The sequence below is a fragment of the Scyliorhinus torazame genome, chromosome 1 (assembly GCF_047496885.1).
Source record: "Scyliorhinus torazame isolate Kashiwa2021f chromosome 1, sScyTor2.1, whole genome shotgun sequence".
In the NCBI taxonomy this organism is placed as follows: Eukaryota; Metazoa; Chordata; class Chondrichthyes; order Carcharhiniformes; family Scyliorhinidae; genus Scyliorhinus; species Scyliorhinus torazame.
Genome location: NC_092707.1, coordinates 118,804,983 through 118,820,956, shown reverse-complemented (window position 1 = coordinate 118,820,956; position 15,974 = coordinate 118,804,983). Strand labels below are relative to the sequence as shown.

General features: G+C 44.0%; 2 protein-coding genes across 2 annotated transcripts in view; both read left to right on the top strand.

The window, feature by feature from the left end:
- Window positions 1-7,535, top strand: part of LOC140411413 (uncharacterized) — a 222,753-nt gene extending 215,218 nt beyond the window's left edge. The window contains exon 17 of the mRNA XM_072500525.1: window positions 6,248-7,535. Within this exon, the coding sequence (XP_072356626.1) occupies window positions 6,248-6,949 (702 nt within the window). The 3' untranslated portion in view covers window positions 6,950-7,535. The remainder of the gene's footprint in view (window positions 1-6,247) is intronic.
- A 6,605-nt stretch (window positions 7,536-14,140) lies between these two features.
- LOC140411396 (uncharacterized) overlaps window positions 14,141-15,974 on the top strand; it is a 42,344-nt gene continuing 40,510 nt past the window's right edge. Inside the window, exon 1 of the mRNA XM_072500514.1 lies at window positions 14,141-14,730. The gene's annotated coding sequence lies outside the window, so the exon portion shown is untranslated. The remainder of the gene's footprint in view (window positions 14,731-15,974) is intronic.

Here is a 15,974-nt window from a genome sequence, read left to right as displayed (position 1 = left end):
TGGCTGAGCTACCCAACACTTTTTACAATTGGACATAGCGGGCAGCATGATGGCACAGTGGATTAGCCCTGCAGCCTCACGGTGCCGAGGTCCCAGGTTCGATCCTGGCTCTGGGTCACTGTCCGTGTGGAGTTCGCACATTCTCCCTGTGTTTGCGTGGGTCTCGTCCCCACAACCCAAAGATGTGCAGGCTAGGTGGATTGGCCACGCTAAATTGCCCCTTAATTGGAATTTTTATTTTATTTTATAAAAAACAATTGGACATAGCGTTACAGTGCATACACTAGTTGGGTGGCATGAAAACAATAATTGGAGTCAGACAACCTCCACATTAAACAGCCTCCTGCCTATGGTGTTACTGGACTTGTAATCTAGAGGTCCAGACTAATGATCCAGAGACAAGAGTTCTAATCCCACCATGGCAGCTGAGGAATTTATATTCTTCAAGGAAATAAAATCAGCTGTGAAACGATCAGGTTGTCGTAAAAATACATCTGCTTCATTATTGTACTTTAGGAAAGGAAATGTGCCGTCCTTACCTGGTTTGATCATAATGTGAATCCAGACCACAACAATGTGGTTGACTCTTAAATGGCCCCTAAAATGGCTCAGTAAGGCACTGAGTTATATTCAAGAAGCTGGCGCACCAGCACTTTCTCAAGGACAATTACGAATGGGCAATAAATTCTGGCCTTACCAGGTGTTCATATCTTGAGTGAATTTAAAAAAACATACTGGGCATATGTTTGAAGGCCCTCTGGAAAATTGAGTCAATTTGAGTGTCACAGTTTATGATGCTGTCCTGATTTTCCTTTACTTATCAGATGAGAAGTGGGTAAGTGCCATGTTGGCCTCTCAAATTGAGGACTGTACTGGGGTTGATGGGACGAGGCAGGGGTGGCCGCGCTCCCCATTGCCATTCCCCTTCGACTTGTTATATATTTCAGACTCGGTGGGCAGCATCGGAGGCATCATGGAAAATGTAGGAAAGAGCGACTACAGTTTCAAATTCCTAGGTGTGCACATTACCAACAAGCTGTCCTGGTCTACCCATGTCGATGCTACGACCAAGAAAGCACAACAGCGCCTAAACTTCCTCAGGAAACTAAGGAAATTCGGCATGTCCACATTAACTCTTGCCAACTTTTACAGATGCACCATAGAAAGCATCCTATCTGGCAGCATCACAGCCTGGTCTGGCAACTGCTTCGTCCAAGACCGTAAGAAACTACAGAGAGTCGTGAACACAGCCCAGTCCATCACACGAACCCGCCTCCCATCCATTGACTCTGTCTACACCTCCCGCTGCTTTGGGATAGCGGGCAGCATAATCAAAGACCCCTCTCACCCGGCTTGTTCACACTTCCAACTTCTTCCATCAGGCAGGAGATACAAAAGTCTGAGAACACGCACTAACATGTCCAAAGACCTGCAGGTTAGGTGGATTGGCCATGATAAATTGCCCTCAGTGACCAAAAAGGTTAGGAGGGGTTATTGGGTTACGGGGATAAGGTGGAAGTGAGGGCTTAAGTGAGTCGGTGCAGACTCGATGGGCCGAATGGCCTCCTCTTGCACTATGTTCTAACAGATTCAAATTATTAGTGTAAATATGACTTGGGTCAGTTTTTAGTCTTTTTCAGAGTTTTACAGACTTGAATTACCTGTATCCTTTTTTCTAATAACTTTAACTTTTTTGATTGTAACCCAGGTTTTTTGTTACCCAGCACTGTACCTCGAGTGCTGACATTTTTTAATATCCATTTACCAGGTGTGGCCATCGCTGGTTAGGCCAGCATTTATTTCCCCACCTCTAGTTGCCCTTGACAAAGTGGTGGTGAGTTGCCTTCTTGAACCACTGCAGTACTTGAGGTGTAGGTACACCCACTGTGCAGTTTGGAAGGGAGTTCCAGTGACGGTGAAGGAGCGGCAATATATTTCCAAGTCAGGATGGTGAGTGACTTGGAGGGGAACCTCCAGGTGCTGGTGTTCTCTGGTATCGGCTGCCCTTGTCCTTCTAGATGGTAATGGTCATGGGTTTGGAAGGTGTTATTGAAGGAACCTTGGTGAGTTACTGCAGTGCATCTTGTAGATGGTACACACATGGCTGCCACTGGTCGTTTAGTCGTTAGATCGTTTGGAGACTTGGGCGGCGAGATGGCAGATGGAGTTTAATTTGGATAAATGTGAGGTGATGCATTTTGGAAGGTCTAATACAGGTAGGGAATATACAGTGAATGGTAGAACCCTCGAGTATTGACAGTCCGAGAGATCTTGGTGTACAGGTCCACAGGTCACTGAAAGGGGCAACACAGGTGGAAAAGGTAGTCAAGAAGGCATACGGCATGCTTGCCTTCATTGGCCGGGGCATTGAGTATAAAAATTGGCAAATCATTTTGCAGCTGTATAGAGCCTTAGTTAGGCCACACTTGGAGTATAGTGTTCAATTCTGGTCGCCACACTACCAGAAGGATGTGGAGGCTTTAGAAAGTTGAAGAAGAGATTTACCAGGATGTTGTCTGTATGGAGGGCATTAGCTAAGAGGAGAGGTTGAATAAACTTTGTTTGTTCTCACTGGAACAAAGAAGGTTGAGGGGCGACCTGATAGAGGTCTACAAAAGTATATGGGGCATAGACCGAGTGGATAGTCAAGAGACTTTTTCCCAGGGTAGAGGGGTCAATTACTAGGGGGCATAGGTTTAAGGTGCGACGGGCAAAGTTTAGAGGAGATGTGCGAGGCAAGGGGTAGTGGGTGCCTGGAACTCGCTTCCGGAGGAGGTGGTGGAAGCAGCGACGATAGTGACGTTTAAGGGGCATCTTGACTAATACATGAATAGGATGGAAGTAGAGAGATATGGACCCTGGAAGTGAAGAAGATTTTAGTTTAGACGGGTAGCATGGCCGCGGCAGGCTTGGAGGGCCGAAAGGCCTGTTCTTGTGCTGTACTTTTCTTTGTTCGTCGGTGGCAGAGGGTTTGAATGTTTGTGGAAGGGGGAGCAAAGAAACGGGCTGCATTGTCCTGGATGGTATTGAGCTTCTTGTATTGTTGGAACTGCACTCATCCAGACAAGTGGAGAGTATTCCATTACACTCCTGACTTGGGCCTTATAGTGGTGGACAGGCTTTGGGGGGTCATGAGGTGAGTTAGTCGCCATAGGATTGCCAGCCTTTGACCTGCCCAGGTAGACACAGTTTTAATATGCCTAGTCCACTTAAGTTTCTGATCAATGATGGCTCCCCAGTTGAGTGTGGGGGATTCAGCGATGGTGATGCCATTGAATGTCAAGGGACGGTGGTTAGATCCTCTGTTGCAGGAGATGGTCATTGTCTTTCACTTGTGTGGCGCAAATGTAACTTGCCACTTGTCAGCCCAAGCCTGGATATTGTGCTCCAGGTCTTGCTGCATTTGGAATTGGATCGCTTCATTATCTGAGGAGTCATGAATGGTGCTGAACATTGTGCAGTCATCCGCAACCATCCCTATGGAATGGTGATCAATATTGCACAAAGGGCCAAGTACTTCGAAGGTGCATATCAAGTTATAACAAAGTACATAACTGCACATTATATTATCTCTCTCTCGATTCAGGGGTGTTGTATTTAACCAAAAACGTAACTGGAAAAAGCAATTGGGGATTCACCATGTGATTATATTTCCACATCTGGAACTTCCACTAAAAGCATCCAGTCCAATTGGATAGAAGTCCTAGGCCCAACCATCTTCAGCTGTTTCATCAATGACCTTTCTTCCATCAATAGAAATGGAGATGTTCGCCGTTGATTGTGGAATGTTCAGCACCATTCGTGACTCTTCAGATAATGAAGCAGTCCATGCCCAAATGCAGCGAGACTTGGACAATATCCAGGCTTGGACTGACAATTGACAAGTAACATTTGCGCCACGCAAGTGCCAGGCAATGACCACCTCCAACCAGAGAGAATCTAGCCATTGTCCTTTGACATTCATTGGCACTAGCCAATGAATCCCCCACCGTCAACATCTGGGGGTTACCATTGACCAGAAACTGAACTGGATCAGCCATAAAAATACTGTGGCTGCAAGAGCAGGCCAGAGTATAGGATGTCGGAAGCGAGTAACTCGCCACCTGACTCCCCAAAGCCAGTCCACCATTTACAAGGCACAAGTCAGGAGAGTAAATGAATACTCACTATTTGCCTGGATTAGTGCAGCTCCAACAGCACAAGAAGCTTCAGCCCCATCCAGGACAAAGCAGCCGCCTTAATTGGCACCCCATCCATAAGCATTCACTCCCTCCACCATCGATGAATAGTGGCAGCAGTGTGTACCATCTACAAGATTCACTGCAGAGATGCACAGTGGGAACTCACCAAGGTTCCTTAAGCAGTATCTTCCCCAAACCTGCAACCACTACCATCTAGAAGGACAAGGTCAGCAGACACAAGGGAACACCACCACCTGAAAGGTCCCCTCCAAGTAACTCAACATCCTGACTTGGAAATATGTTGTGTCTTCACTGTCAGAATCCTGGAATGCCTTCATCAACAACACTGGGTGTATCTATCCCACAGGGACTGCAGCGGTTCAAGAAGGCAGCTCGCCACCTCGTTCTGTAAGACAATTCGGGATGGGCAATAAATGGTGGCCTAGTCTGCGACACCCACAACCCGTACCTTTTAAACAGTCGGTGATTTTAACTACCAAGATATATTTGAACTTTTAAAATTCCGTTAGGTTTATTGTGCTTGATATATACCTGTAGATCTGTTTAGAGACTCCGCTTTTACTAGATCAAAATCATAGAGCAGGAGTAGGCCGTTCGACCCATGAAACCTGCAGGCCCCCCCTCCTCCCACTCCACTCATTTTTTCCCCCATGGACTGGACCCAACCCGAATCACCCTTGAGCCGTGCCTTTGGAGATTCTTGCTGCCAGCCCAAAGCAGCTCGATCCAATGGAGGTTTTAACAAAGTTTTACAGAGCACATAAGTGTGCTGTATGCATATAATTTGTATTATTATTATCACAAGTAGGTTTACATTAACACTGCAATGAAGTTACTGTGAAAATCCCCTAGCTGCCACATTCCGGTGCCTGTTCGAGTACAATGAGGGAGAATTCAGAATGTCCAATCCTAACAAGCATGTCTTTCGGGATTTGTGGGAAGAAACCGGAGCACCTGGAGGAAACCCACGCAGACATGGGGAGAACGTGCATACTCCGTGCAGACAGTGACCCAAGTGGGAAATGACCCTGGCGCTGTGAAGCAGCAGTGTTAACCACTGTGCTACCATGCTGCCCAGTCTGTTGTAATTCATGACTTAGGTCAGTGGATATGCGTTATGGCCATATCATTCCAGATTTTTATTGAATTCAAATTTTCCCATTTCATGGTGGGATCTGAATCCAGGCCACCTGCGTCTCTGGATTAAAAGTCCAATGACAATGCCGCTACACTACCAGCTCTGTTATGGACCCATTAGATTCCCCAGCACTTTTTCTCTGGTGATGATGATTGTTTTAAGCTCCTCTCTCCCTTTTGCCTCTTTGATTTTCTACTAGATTAAATATTTTAGAAGTTTGGGACTTGTTTAACGTTTCATAAATTTCACATTGTTGGTAAGTGAATGTTTGAACTAAGGTTTCCAGATTAAAGGAATTGCTCCCCCCAGAATAATGTGCCATATTTCATTTTTTCCTTTTATATTTCCATTTCTCCTTTACCTTTTAAACAGTGTTTGTCATTTCCTCTTTTTATTTGGCACACATTTTTGTATTTCTGTTAATAACCGCTTTTGCCTTCTGTGTTTACATTCTTTAATCTGAGCATTTTGTTCATTTTATCTTTGGTTTCTCTTTTCAGATTTAAGCTATTTTCCACCTTTGTGCTAAGATTCTTTTCTGTAATATTTTAGATATCTTTTGCTCGTCATTTCCAGAACCTGATAAAATACACAACTGATGCATACAGAATATGCAGATTCCTCTCTGGTCAGATGGTCGTGTCCGATTTAGTTTCGCCAATGTTTTAATACGTGCCAGTTGTGATTGATCTGCGCTTAAGCAGTTTTCGTGCCTACTTGTGTATTTTTTCTTAAATCTTCTAATCCTCAGACTCAGAACATCAATACTTTTATTTATTTACAGTATGCATTGTCGATATGAGGCAGATATCATTTTGTAGTGGTAATTCTGTGTTTCATTTTCCAAAGGTTTCTTGTTTTGTAAAGCATCCTTTCCTTTATCACTAAACTGGTTTTACTTTTTTAGGATTTCACAATGACCACACTTTTTATACCGGTGGCAGATGCTCATCCTGATGTATGCAAGTTGTCAATCGTTACGTGCTGCGACAAAAGTGAGGCAGAAATATCTGAACAAAATATTATTCTTGAAAGAAGTCATGTGAAAGAATCCAATTGTTTGGATATTGCTGACTGTACAGATGAGAGTGACGAGGAAAACAAATACAGTGGTTACACAGACAGACGATGGATTCCTCATGGAGTGATGCTTGACCAGGATGAAATGCTTAATGATCAGCATCAGGCCCCAATTGCAAAAGCATATCAAAAAGCAAATTGCTTTGATGATTCTATTATTGGTGCTGTTGAATTACAAGACCAGCAATCTGGCTGTACCGATCACAACCGACCACAGACTAAATTATTTGTTGATGTTTCGAACCCTGTCAGTATTAATTCTGATGTGCTTCACAGCAAACATCTCAGTGATTGTATGAGTTCTGTTGTATTGGATCATGATGAACAAAGTAGCAATGCTGATGTCCCTTTAATATCAGTCAAAGTCCTGTGTTTTAACAGTGCTAATGACAATTACAGTGATGCTGGTGATGATGAAGATGATGATCTCTTGTCCAGTAATGCACCACTTTGTGATTTAAACTTTCGAACATGTGAGTTAGCTTACCGTCCTCCCACTCTGCTTGGAGAGCTGCCGAAAGGAAACTAAGGAAGAAACCAAAGTTTGGGATCACTTGTTTCATGAATATTTCACATCCTTATTTTCTAAGTAGATATTAATATTTTTTTTTGATGAAACATTGATATTATTTCAAAAGTATTTACAAAGCTTTTGGCATGGAGGCATTAAGAAATTATCAGTATTACAGATTCGGAGTTGCTAAGCATACATGGCCATGTAATGTATCTATATTTCAATACCCCTTGTATATTATTTTTGGATATTAAAGAGGATTACAGGTTGAGCATCCCTTATTCAAAATGCTTGGGGCCAAAGGTGTTCCTGGATTTTGGAGTACCTGTAATATAATGTGGTAGCTCATCCAGTGAGGGTGCGACCCAAGTCTAAGCACAAAATGTATTTATTTCATTTTCAACTTATAGATACATAGAACCTGCAGATAGTTTTATGCAATATTTTTAATCATTTTTTTCACAAAATAATATGTACAGAGCCTTCGTGGAATTTTCCATTCATGACATCACGTCGGCGCCTGAAAAAAAGTGCTGATTTTGAATAAGGGATGCAGTGGGGAAAAAATAAGTGGCCATTAAAGAGACGACATTACCTTCTATTACCTTAGCTTTATTGCTATCAATCTATTTTCCTATGCATTTTGATGGTATTTTACAAGTTTTGTACCAAGATGTTGTTCAAGGACCAGTTAGAATAGTGAGCACACATAAGAACTAGGAACAGGAGTAGGCCATCTGGCCCCTTGAGCCTGCTCCGCCATTCAATGAGATCATGGCTGATCTTTGTGGACTCTGCTCCACTCTCCGGCCCGTACACCATATCCCCGAATCCCTTTATTCTTTAGAAAGGTATCTATTTCTTAAAAACGTTTAAAGAAGGAGCCTCAACTGCTTCACTGGGCAAGGAATTCCAGAGATTTACAACCCTTTGGGTGAAAAAGTTCCTCCTAAACTCGGTCCTAAATCTGCTTCCCCTTATTTTGAGGCTATGCCCCCTAGTTCTGCTTTCCCCGACCAGTGGAAACAACCTGCCCCCATCTATCCCATCTATTCCCTTCATAATTTTATATGTTTCAATAAGATCCCCCCGCATCCTTCTAAACTCCAATGAGTACAGTCCCAGTCTACTCAACCTCTCATCATAATCTAATCCCCTCAACTCTGGGATCAACCTAGTGAATCTCCTCTGCACTCCCCCAATGCCAATATGTTCTTTCTCAGGTAAGGAGACCAAAACGGAACACAATACTCCAGATGTGGCCTCACCAACACCTTATACAATTGCAGCATAACCTCCCTAGTCTTGAACTCCATCCCTCTAGCAATGAAAAACAAAACCCGATTAGCCTTCTTAATCACCTGTTGCACCTGCACACCAACTTTTTGCGACTCGTGCACCAGCACACCCAGGTCCCTCTGCACAGCAGCATGTTTTAACATCTTACCGTTTAAATAATAATCCATTCTGCTGTTATTCCTCCCAAAATGGATAGCCTCACACTTGGCAACATTGAATTCCATCTGCCAGACCCTAGCCCATTCATCTAACCTATCCAAATCCTTCTGCAGACTTCCGGTATCCTCTGCACTTTTTGCTTTACCACTCATCTTAGTGTCGTCGGCAAACTTTGCCACATTGCACTTGGTCCCCTACTCCATATCATCTATGTAAATTGTGAACAACTGCGGGCCCAACACTGATCCTTGAGGGACCCCACTAGTTACAGGTTGCCAACCAGAGAAACACCCATTTATCCCCACTCTCTGCTTTCTGTTAGTTAACCAATCCTCTACCCATGCTACCACTTTACCCTCAATGCCATGCATCTTTAGTTTATGCAGCAACCTTTTGTGTGGCACCTTGTCAAAAGCTTTCTGGAAATCCAGATATACCACATCGATTGGCTCCCCGTTATCTACTGCACTGGTAACGTCCTCAAAACATTCTACCAAATTAGTCAGACACGACCTACCCTTTATGAACCCATGCTGCGTCTGCCCAATGGGACAATTTCCCTCCAGGTGCCCCGCTATTTCCTCCTTAATGATAGATTCCAGCATTTTCTCTACAACCGAAGTTAAGCTTACCGGCCTATAATTACCCGCTTTCTGCCGACCTTTTTTAAACGGTGTCATGTTTGCTACTTTCCAATCCTCTGGGACCACCCCAGAGTCTAGTGAATTTTGATAAATTATCACTAGTGCGTTTACAATTTCCATAGCCATCTCTTTTAACACTCTGGGATGCATCCCATCAGGGCCAGGAGACTTGTCTACCTTTAGCCCCATTAGCTTGCCCAATACTGTCTCCTTAGTGATTACAATCATCTCAAGGTCCTCACCTATCTTATCTTTATTTCCATCAGTCACTGGCATGTTATTTGTGTCTTCCACTGTGAAGACTGACCCAAAAAACCTGTTCAGCTCCTCAGCCATTTCCCCATCTCCTATTATTAAATCTCCCTTCTCATCTTCCAAAGGACCAATATTTACCTTGGCCACTCTTTTTTGTCTTATATATTTGTAGAAGCTTTTACTATCTGCTTTTATGTTCTGAGCAAGTTTACTTTCATAGTCTACCTTACTCTTCTTTATAGCTTTTTTAGTAGCTTTCTGTTGTCCCCTAAAGACCTCCTAGTCCTCTAGTCTCCCAGTAATTTTTGCCACGTTGTATGTTTTTTCCTTCAATTTGATACTCTCCCTCACCTCCTTAGATATCCACGGTCGATTTTCCCCCTTTCTACTGTCTTTCTTTTTTGTCGGTATGAACCTTTTCTGAACACTGTGAAAGATCGCTCGGAAGGTTCTCCACTGTTCCTCAACTGCTTCACCATGAAGTCTTTGCTCCCAGTCTACCTTAGCTAGTTGTTCTTCTTATCCCATTGTAATCGCCTTTGTTTAAGCACAAACCACTAGTGTTTGATTTTACCTTGTCATCCTCCAACTGTATTTTAAATTCCACCATATTGTGGTCGCTCCTTCCAAGAGGATCCCGAACTATGAGATCATTAATCAATCCTGCCTCATTACACAGGACCAGATCTAGGACCGCTTGTTCCCTTGTAGGTTCCATTACATACTGTTCCAGGAAATTATCCCGGACACATTCTATAAACTCCTCCTCAAGGCTGCCTTTACCAACCTGGTTAAACCAATCGACATGCAGATTAAAATCTCCCATGATAACCGCTGTACCATTTCTACATGCATCCGTTATTTCTTTGCTTATTGCCTGCCCTACCATCCTGTTACTATTTGGTGGCCTAAAGCTGTTTAAGATGTGGCAACACCATACATCCTTGTCCCATCGCCTTAACCTTCATAGCAATGGTCATGTGAGATACTTTTGGGAGTGATAACTTTGGAGCGGAATGAAGAGTTGGGGGATGGAGGATGGTGAATGCATCATTCAGTGTATAGCTGGAGTAATTAAATGTATTGTAAAGCATAACACTTTTAAATCTAAATGGCAAGAAAAAATAGCTAGCTGATGAGCAGTGATGGAAAATTAGTGATGAGCTTCAATTTGTTGAATCCCTAAAAATGAATGTGATTGTTCAAATGAAACTTAAGTGAGTAGGATAGAGCAAAACTTTGTTACAGATCTAAATGTCATTTAAAAAGAGACATTGTGATAGTTTAAATCATTCGACATACAAGTGATTTAGTTCTTTCAGACCCAAGTTTATTGATGGAGTGAATTGTCAGAGCAAAAACAAAATTAGTGGTAATGCTGCAGAAGTGACACGATAATCATGGGGGCTTTTAATCTATATATAGATTGGAAGAATCAGATGGGCAGTGCTGGGAGGAGTTCATTTATTGTTTTCAGGATAGTTTCTTAGAGCATTCTGGAACCAACCAGGGGGCACGCTGTACTAGACCTGATATTGTGCAATGAGCTAGGATTAATTGATCTCATAATGAAGGCACCCCTGTGTAGCAGTGATCATAATTGATTCAGTTTGAGGGAGAGAGTGAGTCCAAGACTAGCATTTTAAACTTAATAAGAGCAATTATGGGGGCATAGGAGTGGAGCTAGCTAAAGTGAACTGTCAAATGTGCTTAAGCAATCGATCAACAGAGGTTCAGTGGCAGATATTAAAGGGATATTTCGGAATGCACAGAATAGACACATTCCAATGAAAAAGAAAAATTCCAAGGGGATGACCCGGAATCCGTGTATAACTGAAAAAGTTAACGGCAGTATAAAACTTAAAAGAAAGAAAAAAGCATATATTTGCACAAAGTCAAATGGCTGGTCCGAAGATTGGAAAGAATATAACGAATGTCCAAAGAATGACAAAAAGGTTGCTGAGGGTAAACTAAAGTACGATAGACAGCTAGCCTGTATAAAGACGGACAGTAGGCACTTCTATAGATATTTAGATAAGAAAAAGGTTCACAAAATGTGTGTTTTTGTCTTTTGGAAAGTGTGTCTGGGGAATTGCAAACTGAAAGCAAGGCTTTGGCAGATGAATTAAACCGGTATTTTGCATTGTTCTTCACTGAAGAGGACTTGAATAACACCCTAGAAATTACATAGATTACATAGAACATACAGTGCAGAAGGAGGCCATTCGGCCCATCGAGTCTGCACCGACCCACATTAATCCCTCACTTCCACCTTATCCCCGCAACCCAATAACCCCTCCCAACCCTTATGGACACTACGGGTAATTTAGCATGGCCAATCCACCTAACCTGCACGTCTTTGGACTGTGGGAGGAAACCGGAGCACCCGGAGGAAACCCACGCGGACACGGGGAGAACATGCAAACTCCGCACAGACAGTGACCCAGCGGGGAATCGAACCTGGGACCCTGGCGCTGTGAAGCCACAGTGCTAATCACTTGTGCTACCGTGCTGCCGGAAATAGCTGGAAGTCTGGAAAAGGGAACTCTGAAATTTACAATCACGAGACAAGTGGTACTGAGCACATTATTGGGTCTGCGAGTTGATAAATCCCTGGGTCCAGATGGACTCAACCCCTTTCACAAAACCACGTTGAATCTGCCTGATTCACTCGGAATTTTCCATGTGCCCTGAGGGGGAATCACCAGAATTCATAATGGTCTGATAAAGTACCCTACAAAATGTGAGACAAGCACAGCCATGTTTGGATCTAAGCAATTGCAACTGCAGCTTACCATGATGGAGAATTATAGAATGAAAAGCTTTCTCCAATTTTCTACCCAAGCATTAATTAAAATCACTTGATAGATAACTTCATAGCGTCTAAACAAGTCATTATGTAGCAAGGCAGAGTATTTGAACTCCCATCAGTGCCATCAATTGACGTTTCCTTTGTAATAAGATATACAAGAAAGCACAGACCTGTTTTGTAGTTCAATCCAATTTCATGTCAACTTCAAGTTGTATGAAAAAAAATCATTCTCTTCGGTGCAGAAGGAGGCCAATCATCTGCACCGACCGTCTAAAAGAAAGAGACCCACTCCCCTGCCCTATCCCCACAATCTCACCGAACATGGACAAGGTATCATTGATTATAGCCACGCCACCTAACTTGCACATCTTTGATCTATGGGAGGAAACTAGAGTGCCAGGAGAAACCCATGCAGACACAGGGAGAACGTACAAACTCCACAGTCACCCAAGACTAATCGAACCTGGATTTCTGGGCCAGTGCTAACTGCTGTGCCAGCATGCCCCCCCCCCCCCCCCCCATCATTGCCTCGATTTTTTTTGCATGTGCAACAGTTGGGCGGCATGGTAGCACAATTGGTAGCACTATTGCTTCACAGGGACCAGAGTTCAATTTCCGGCTTGGGTCATTGTCAATGCGGAGTCTGCACATTCTCCCTGTGTCTGCGTTGGTTTCGTCCGGGTGCTCTGGTTTCCTCCCATTAGACCCGGAAGACATGTTTGTTAGGTGAATTGGACATTCTGAATTCTCCCTCAGTGTACCCGAACAGGCGCTGTAGTGTGGCAACTAGGGGATTTTCATAGTAACTTTATTGCAATGTTAATGTAAGCCTACTTGTGACACTATAATCATCAATGGTTTGCATTTGAAGTGTTATGCAACCTCACATTTGACTAGATGGGATAATAATTGAATTCCGTAGGGTATCATGGTGGCGCAGTGGGTAGCACAGCTGCCTCACGGCGCTGCAGTCCCAGGTTCGATCCCGGCCCTGGGTCATTATCCGTGTGGAGTTTGCACATTCTCCCCGTGCTTGTGTGGGTTTCGCCCCCACACCCCAAAGATGTGCAGGGTAGTTGAATGGCCATGCTAAATTGCCCCTTAATTGGAAAAATGAATTGGATACTCTAAATTTTTTTTTTTAATAATCTTTGAACTGCGAGACTAGAGTTTGCTTTGAACTTCACTTAATTTTGTAACAGTGTTCGTTCAAAATAAAATGGAAAGTTTAAATTAAAGTTTCCTCCCACGGTCCAAACATGTGCAGGTTAGGTGGATTGACCATTCTAAATTGCGATTCGTGTCCAAAAAAGGTTAGTTGGGGTTAGGGGTTTGTGGGTGTGGGCCTAGGTAGAGTACTCTTTCAGAGGGTCAGTGCAGTCACGATGGGCAGAACGGCCTCCTTCACTGTAAGGATTCTATGAACACTGTGCTTCAACTGTGTCGTAAATCCAAGTACATATAGAAAAGTCTGGTTTAGCTTTGTGGGCTGGACAGCTGGTTGTAATGCACGCGGTTCAATTCCCGTACCAGATTACCCGAACAGGCGCCGGAATGTGGCGACTAGGGGCATTTCACAGTAACTTCATACTTGTGACAATAAAAGATTATTATTATTATTATTAAAAAGAATAGCTTAATCTCCCGGGTATTTTTCTTCTCTGGATCAAGTTGTTTCCAATTCAAAGACCAAAGAAGAGTTAAAGGGCTGAATTCTAACAAAATTGGGCTATGTCCCCACGCCGGTGTAAAAATGCTGACGTTGCACTCCAGAGTTTCCTCAAAAAAAGATTTCACTTACCTTTAGGGGGCTAGCAGGGACCCGGAGTGATTCACGCAGCTTTGGCTGCGGATACTGGCCCCCTCACTTCCGGTTTCGAGTCCACGCATGCGCACGGCAGTGGCGAACTCGGACCGCGGAGGCAGCTTCAAAATGTAGGGCCCGCCCGATCGGCCACACGCCCTTGGATTGGACCGGCCCGATCTGTGCCCCGGCCACCCATAAGGCCCTCACCCCTCTGGTTCCTGTTCCGTCTGCGCCCCCACCAGGGTGGCAGCCGCCACGCGTGGTTCCCGAACGGCAATAGGTCTTTAGAACCACGCCGTCAGGAACTCAGCCAGCTGGGAGCGGAGATTCGCTGGGCGGGCCTCTGGCAATGGCCCCCCAGCCACGCGAAGTAAACTGCAATCGTCGATTCTCGGGTCCCGGAGAATTGCCGGAGCGGCGTCGGGCCTGATTTCGGCATGAAAGTTGATACTCCGCCTGCACGCCAAACACTATTTCGGCGCGGGGCTGCGGAGAACCCAGCCCAAAGTGTTTAATTTTTAGAATTCACAATTCGTACAAACATATTTGCATTATCTTTTACGAACTGTTAATGTCACTATGCCTCATCTGTGAAATAACTAAGTTAAAAATCCCAAAACAGCTTTCGCAGATGTTTGCAGTGGAATGATTTTATCTCATGCAAAAACCCATCCAATTGCTTGATGTAAAGTGATGTTCTTTCCAGTCGATGACCTCTGGGCAGAAAGGATGATGTTGGCAGTTTCAGCTGAAAGTCCCTCATCTTGTATGTTTCTCCTGATAATCTGCAGGACACAAGGTTAAGACGCTCGTAAAGCAGGTGGGTTATTGGAGTAGGTTGAGAAATCTTGGGAATATCACTGATTCTTGCACTAGTGAATTCAATAACCTTGCAAACCATGGCTGTGATATTCATCTAAGACTACCTGAAACCGCTTCCGCCTTTTCAATTTTCTGTAATCATCTACTTATTGGGCAAAATGGGAAATGCATAGAAAACAATGGGGCTATCAGGCGATTGAAAAAACATTTGTTGCCATAGTGGCCTGGTCTAGTAGCCAATGCACATAGTTTTCTACCTGTGCATTTAAACATGATGTGAATAGATCACAACCGGTTTCCCATAAAAAATTCATAGCTGTAGAAAAGCAGGCCTATCTAGCTTCCGTTGAACTTCCTTCAGCTATTTCATTCAGCTGTGACCCAAAAGGGTGGGCCCACTGAAGGACAGGCGAGGGAATCTATATGTGGAGCCAGAGGAAATGGGCGAGGCACTAAATGAATACTTTGCATCAGTATTCACCAAAGAGAAGGAATTGGTGGATGTTGAGTCTGGAGAAGGGTGTGTAGATAGCCTGGGTCACATTGAGATCCAAAAAGACGAAGTGTTGGGCGTCTTGAAAAATATTAAGTTAGATAAGTCCCCAGGGCCTAATGAGATCTACCCCAGTATACTGAAGGAGGCTAGAGAGGAAATTGTTGAGGCCTTGACAGAAATCTTTAGATCCTCACTCTCTTCAGGTGATGTCCCGGAGGACTGGAGAATAGCCAATGTTGTTCCTTTGTTTAAGAAGGGTAGCAAGGATAATCCAGGGAACTACAGGCCGGTGAGCCTTGTGTCAGTAGTAGGGAAATTACTGGAGAGAATTCTTCGAGACAGGGTCTACTCCCATTTGGAAGCAAATGGATGTATTAGCGAGAGGCAGCACGGTTTTGTGAAGGGGAAGCCGTGTCTCACTATCTTGATAGAGTTTTTCGAGGAGGTCACAAAGATGGTTGATGCAGGCTGGGCAGTGGATGTTGTCTATATGGACTTCAGTAAGGCCTTTGACAAGGTCCCTCATGGCAGACTGGTACAAAAGGTGAAGTCACACGGGATCAGGGGTGAGCTGGCAAGATGGATACAGAACTGGCTAGGTCATAGGCAGAGAGTAGCAATGGAAGGGTGCTTTTCTCATTGGAAGACTGTGACGAGTGGTGTTCCGCAGAGATCAGTGCTGGGACCGTTGCTGTTCGTAGTATAGATAAATGATTTGGAGGAAAATGTAACTGGTCTGATTAGTA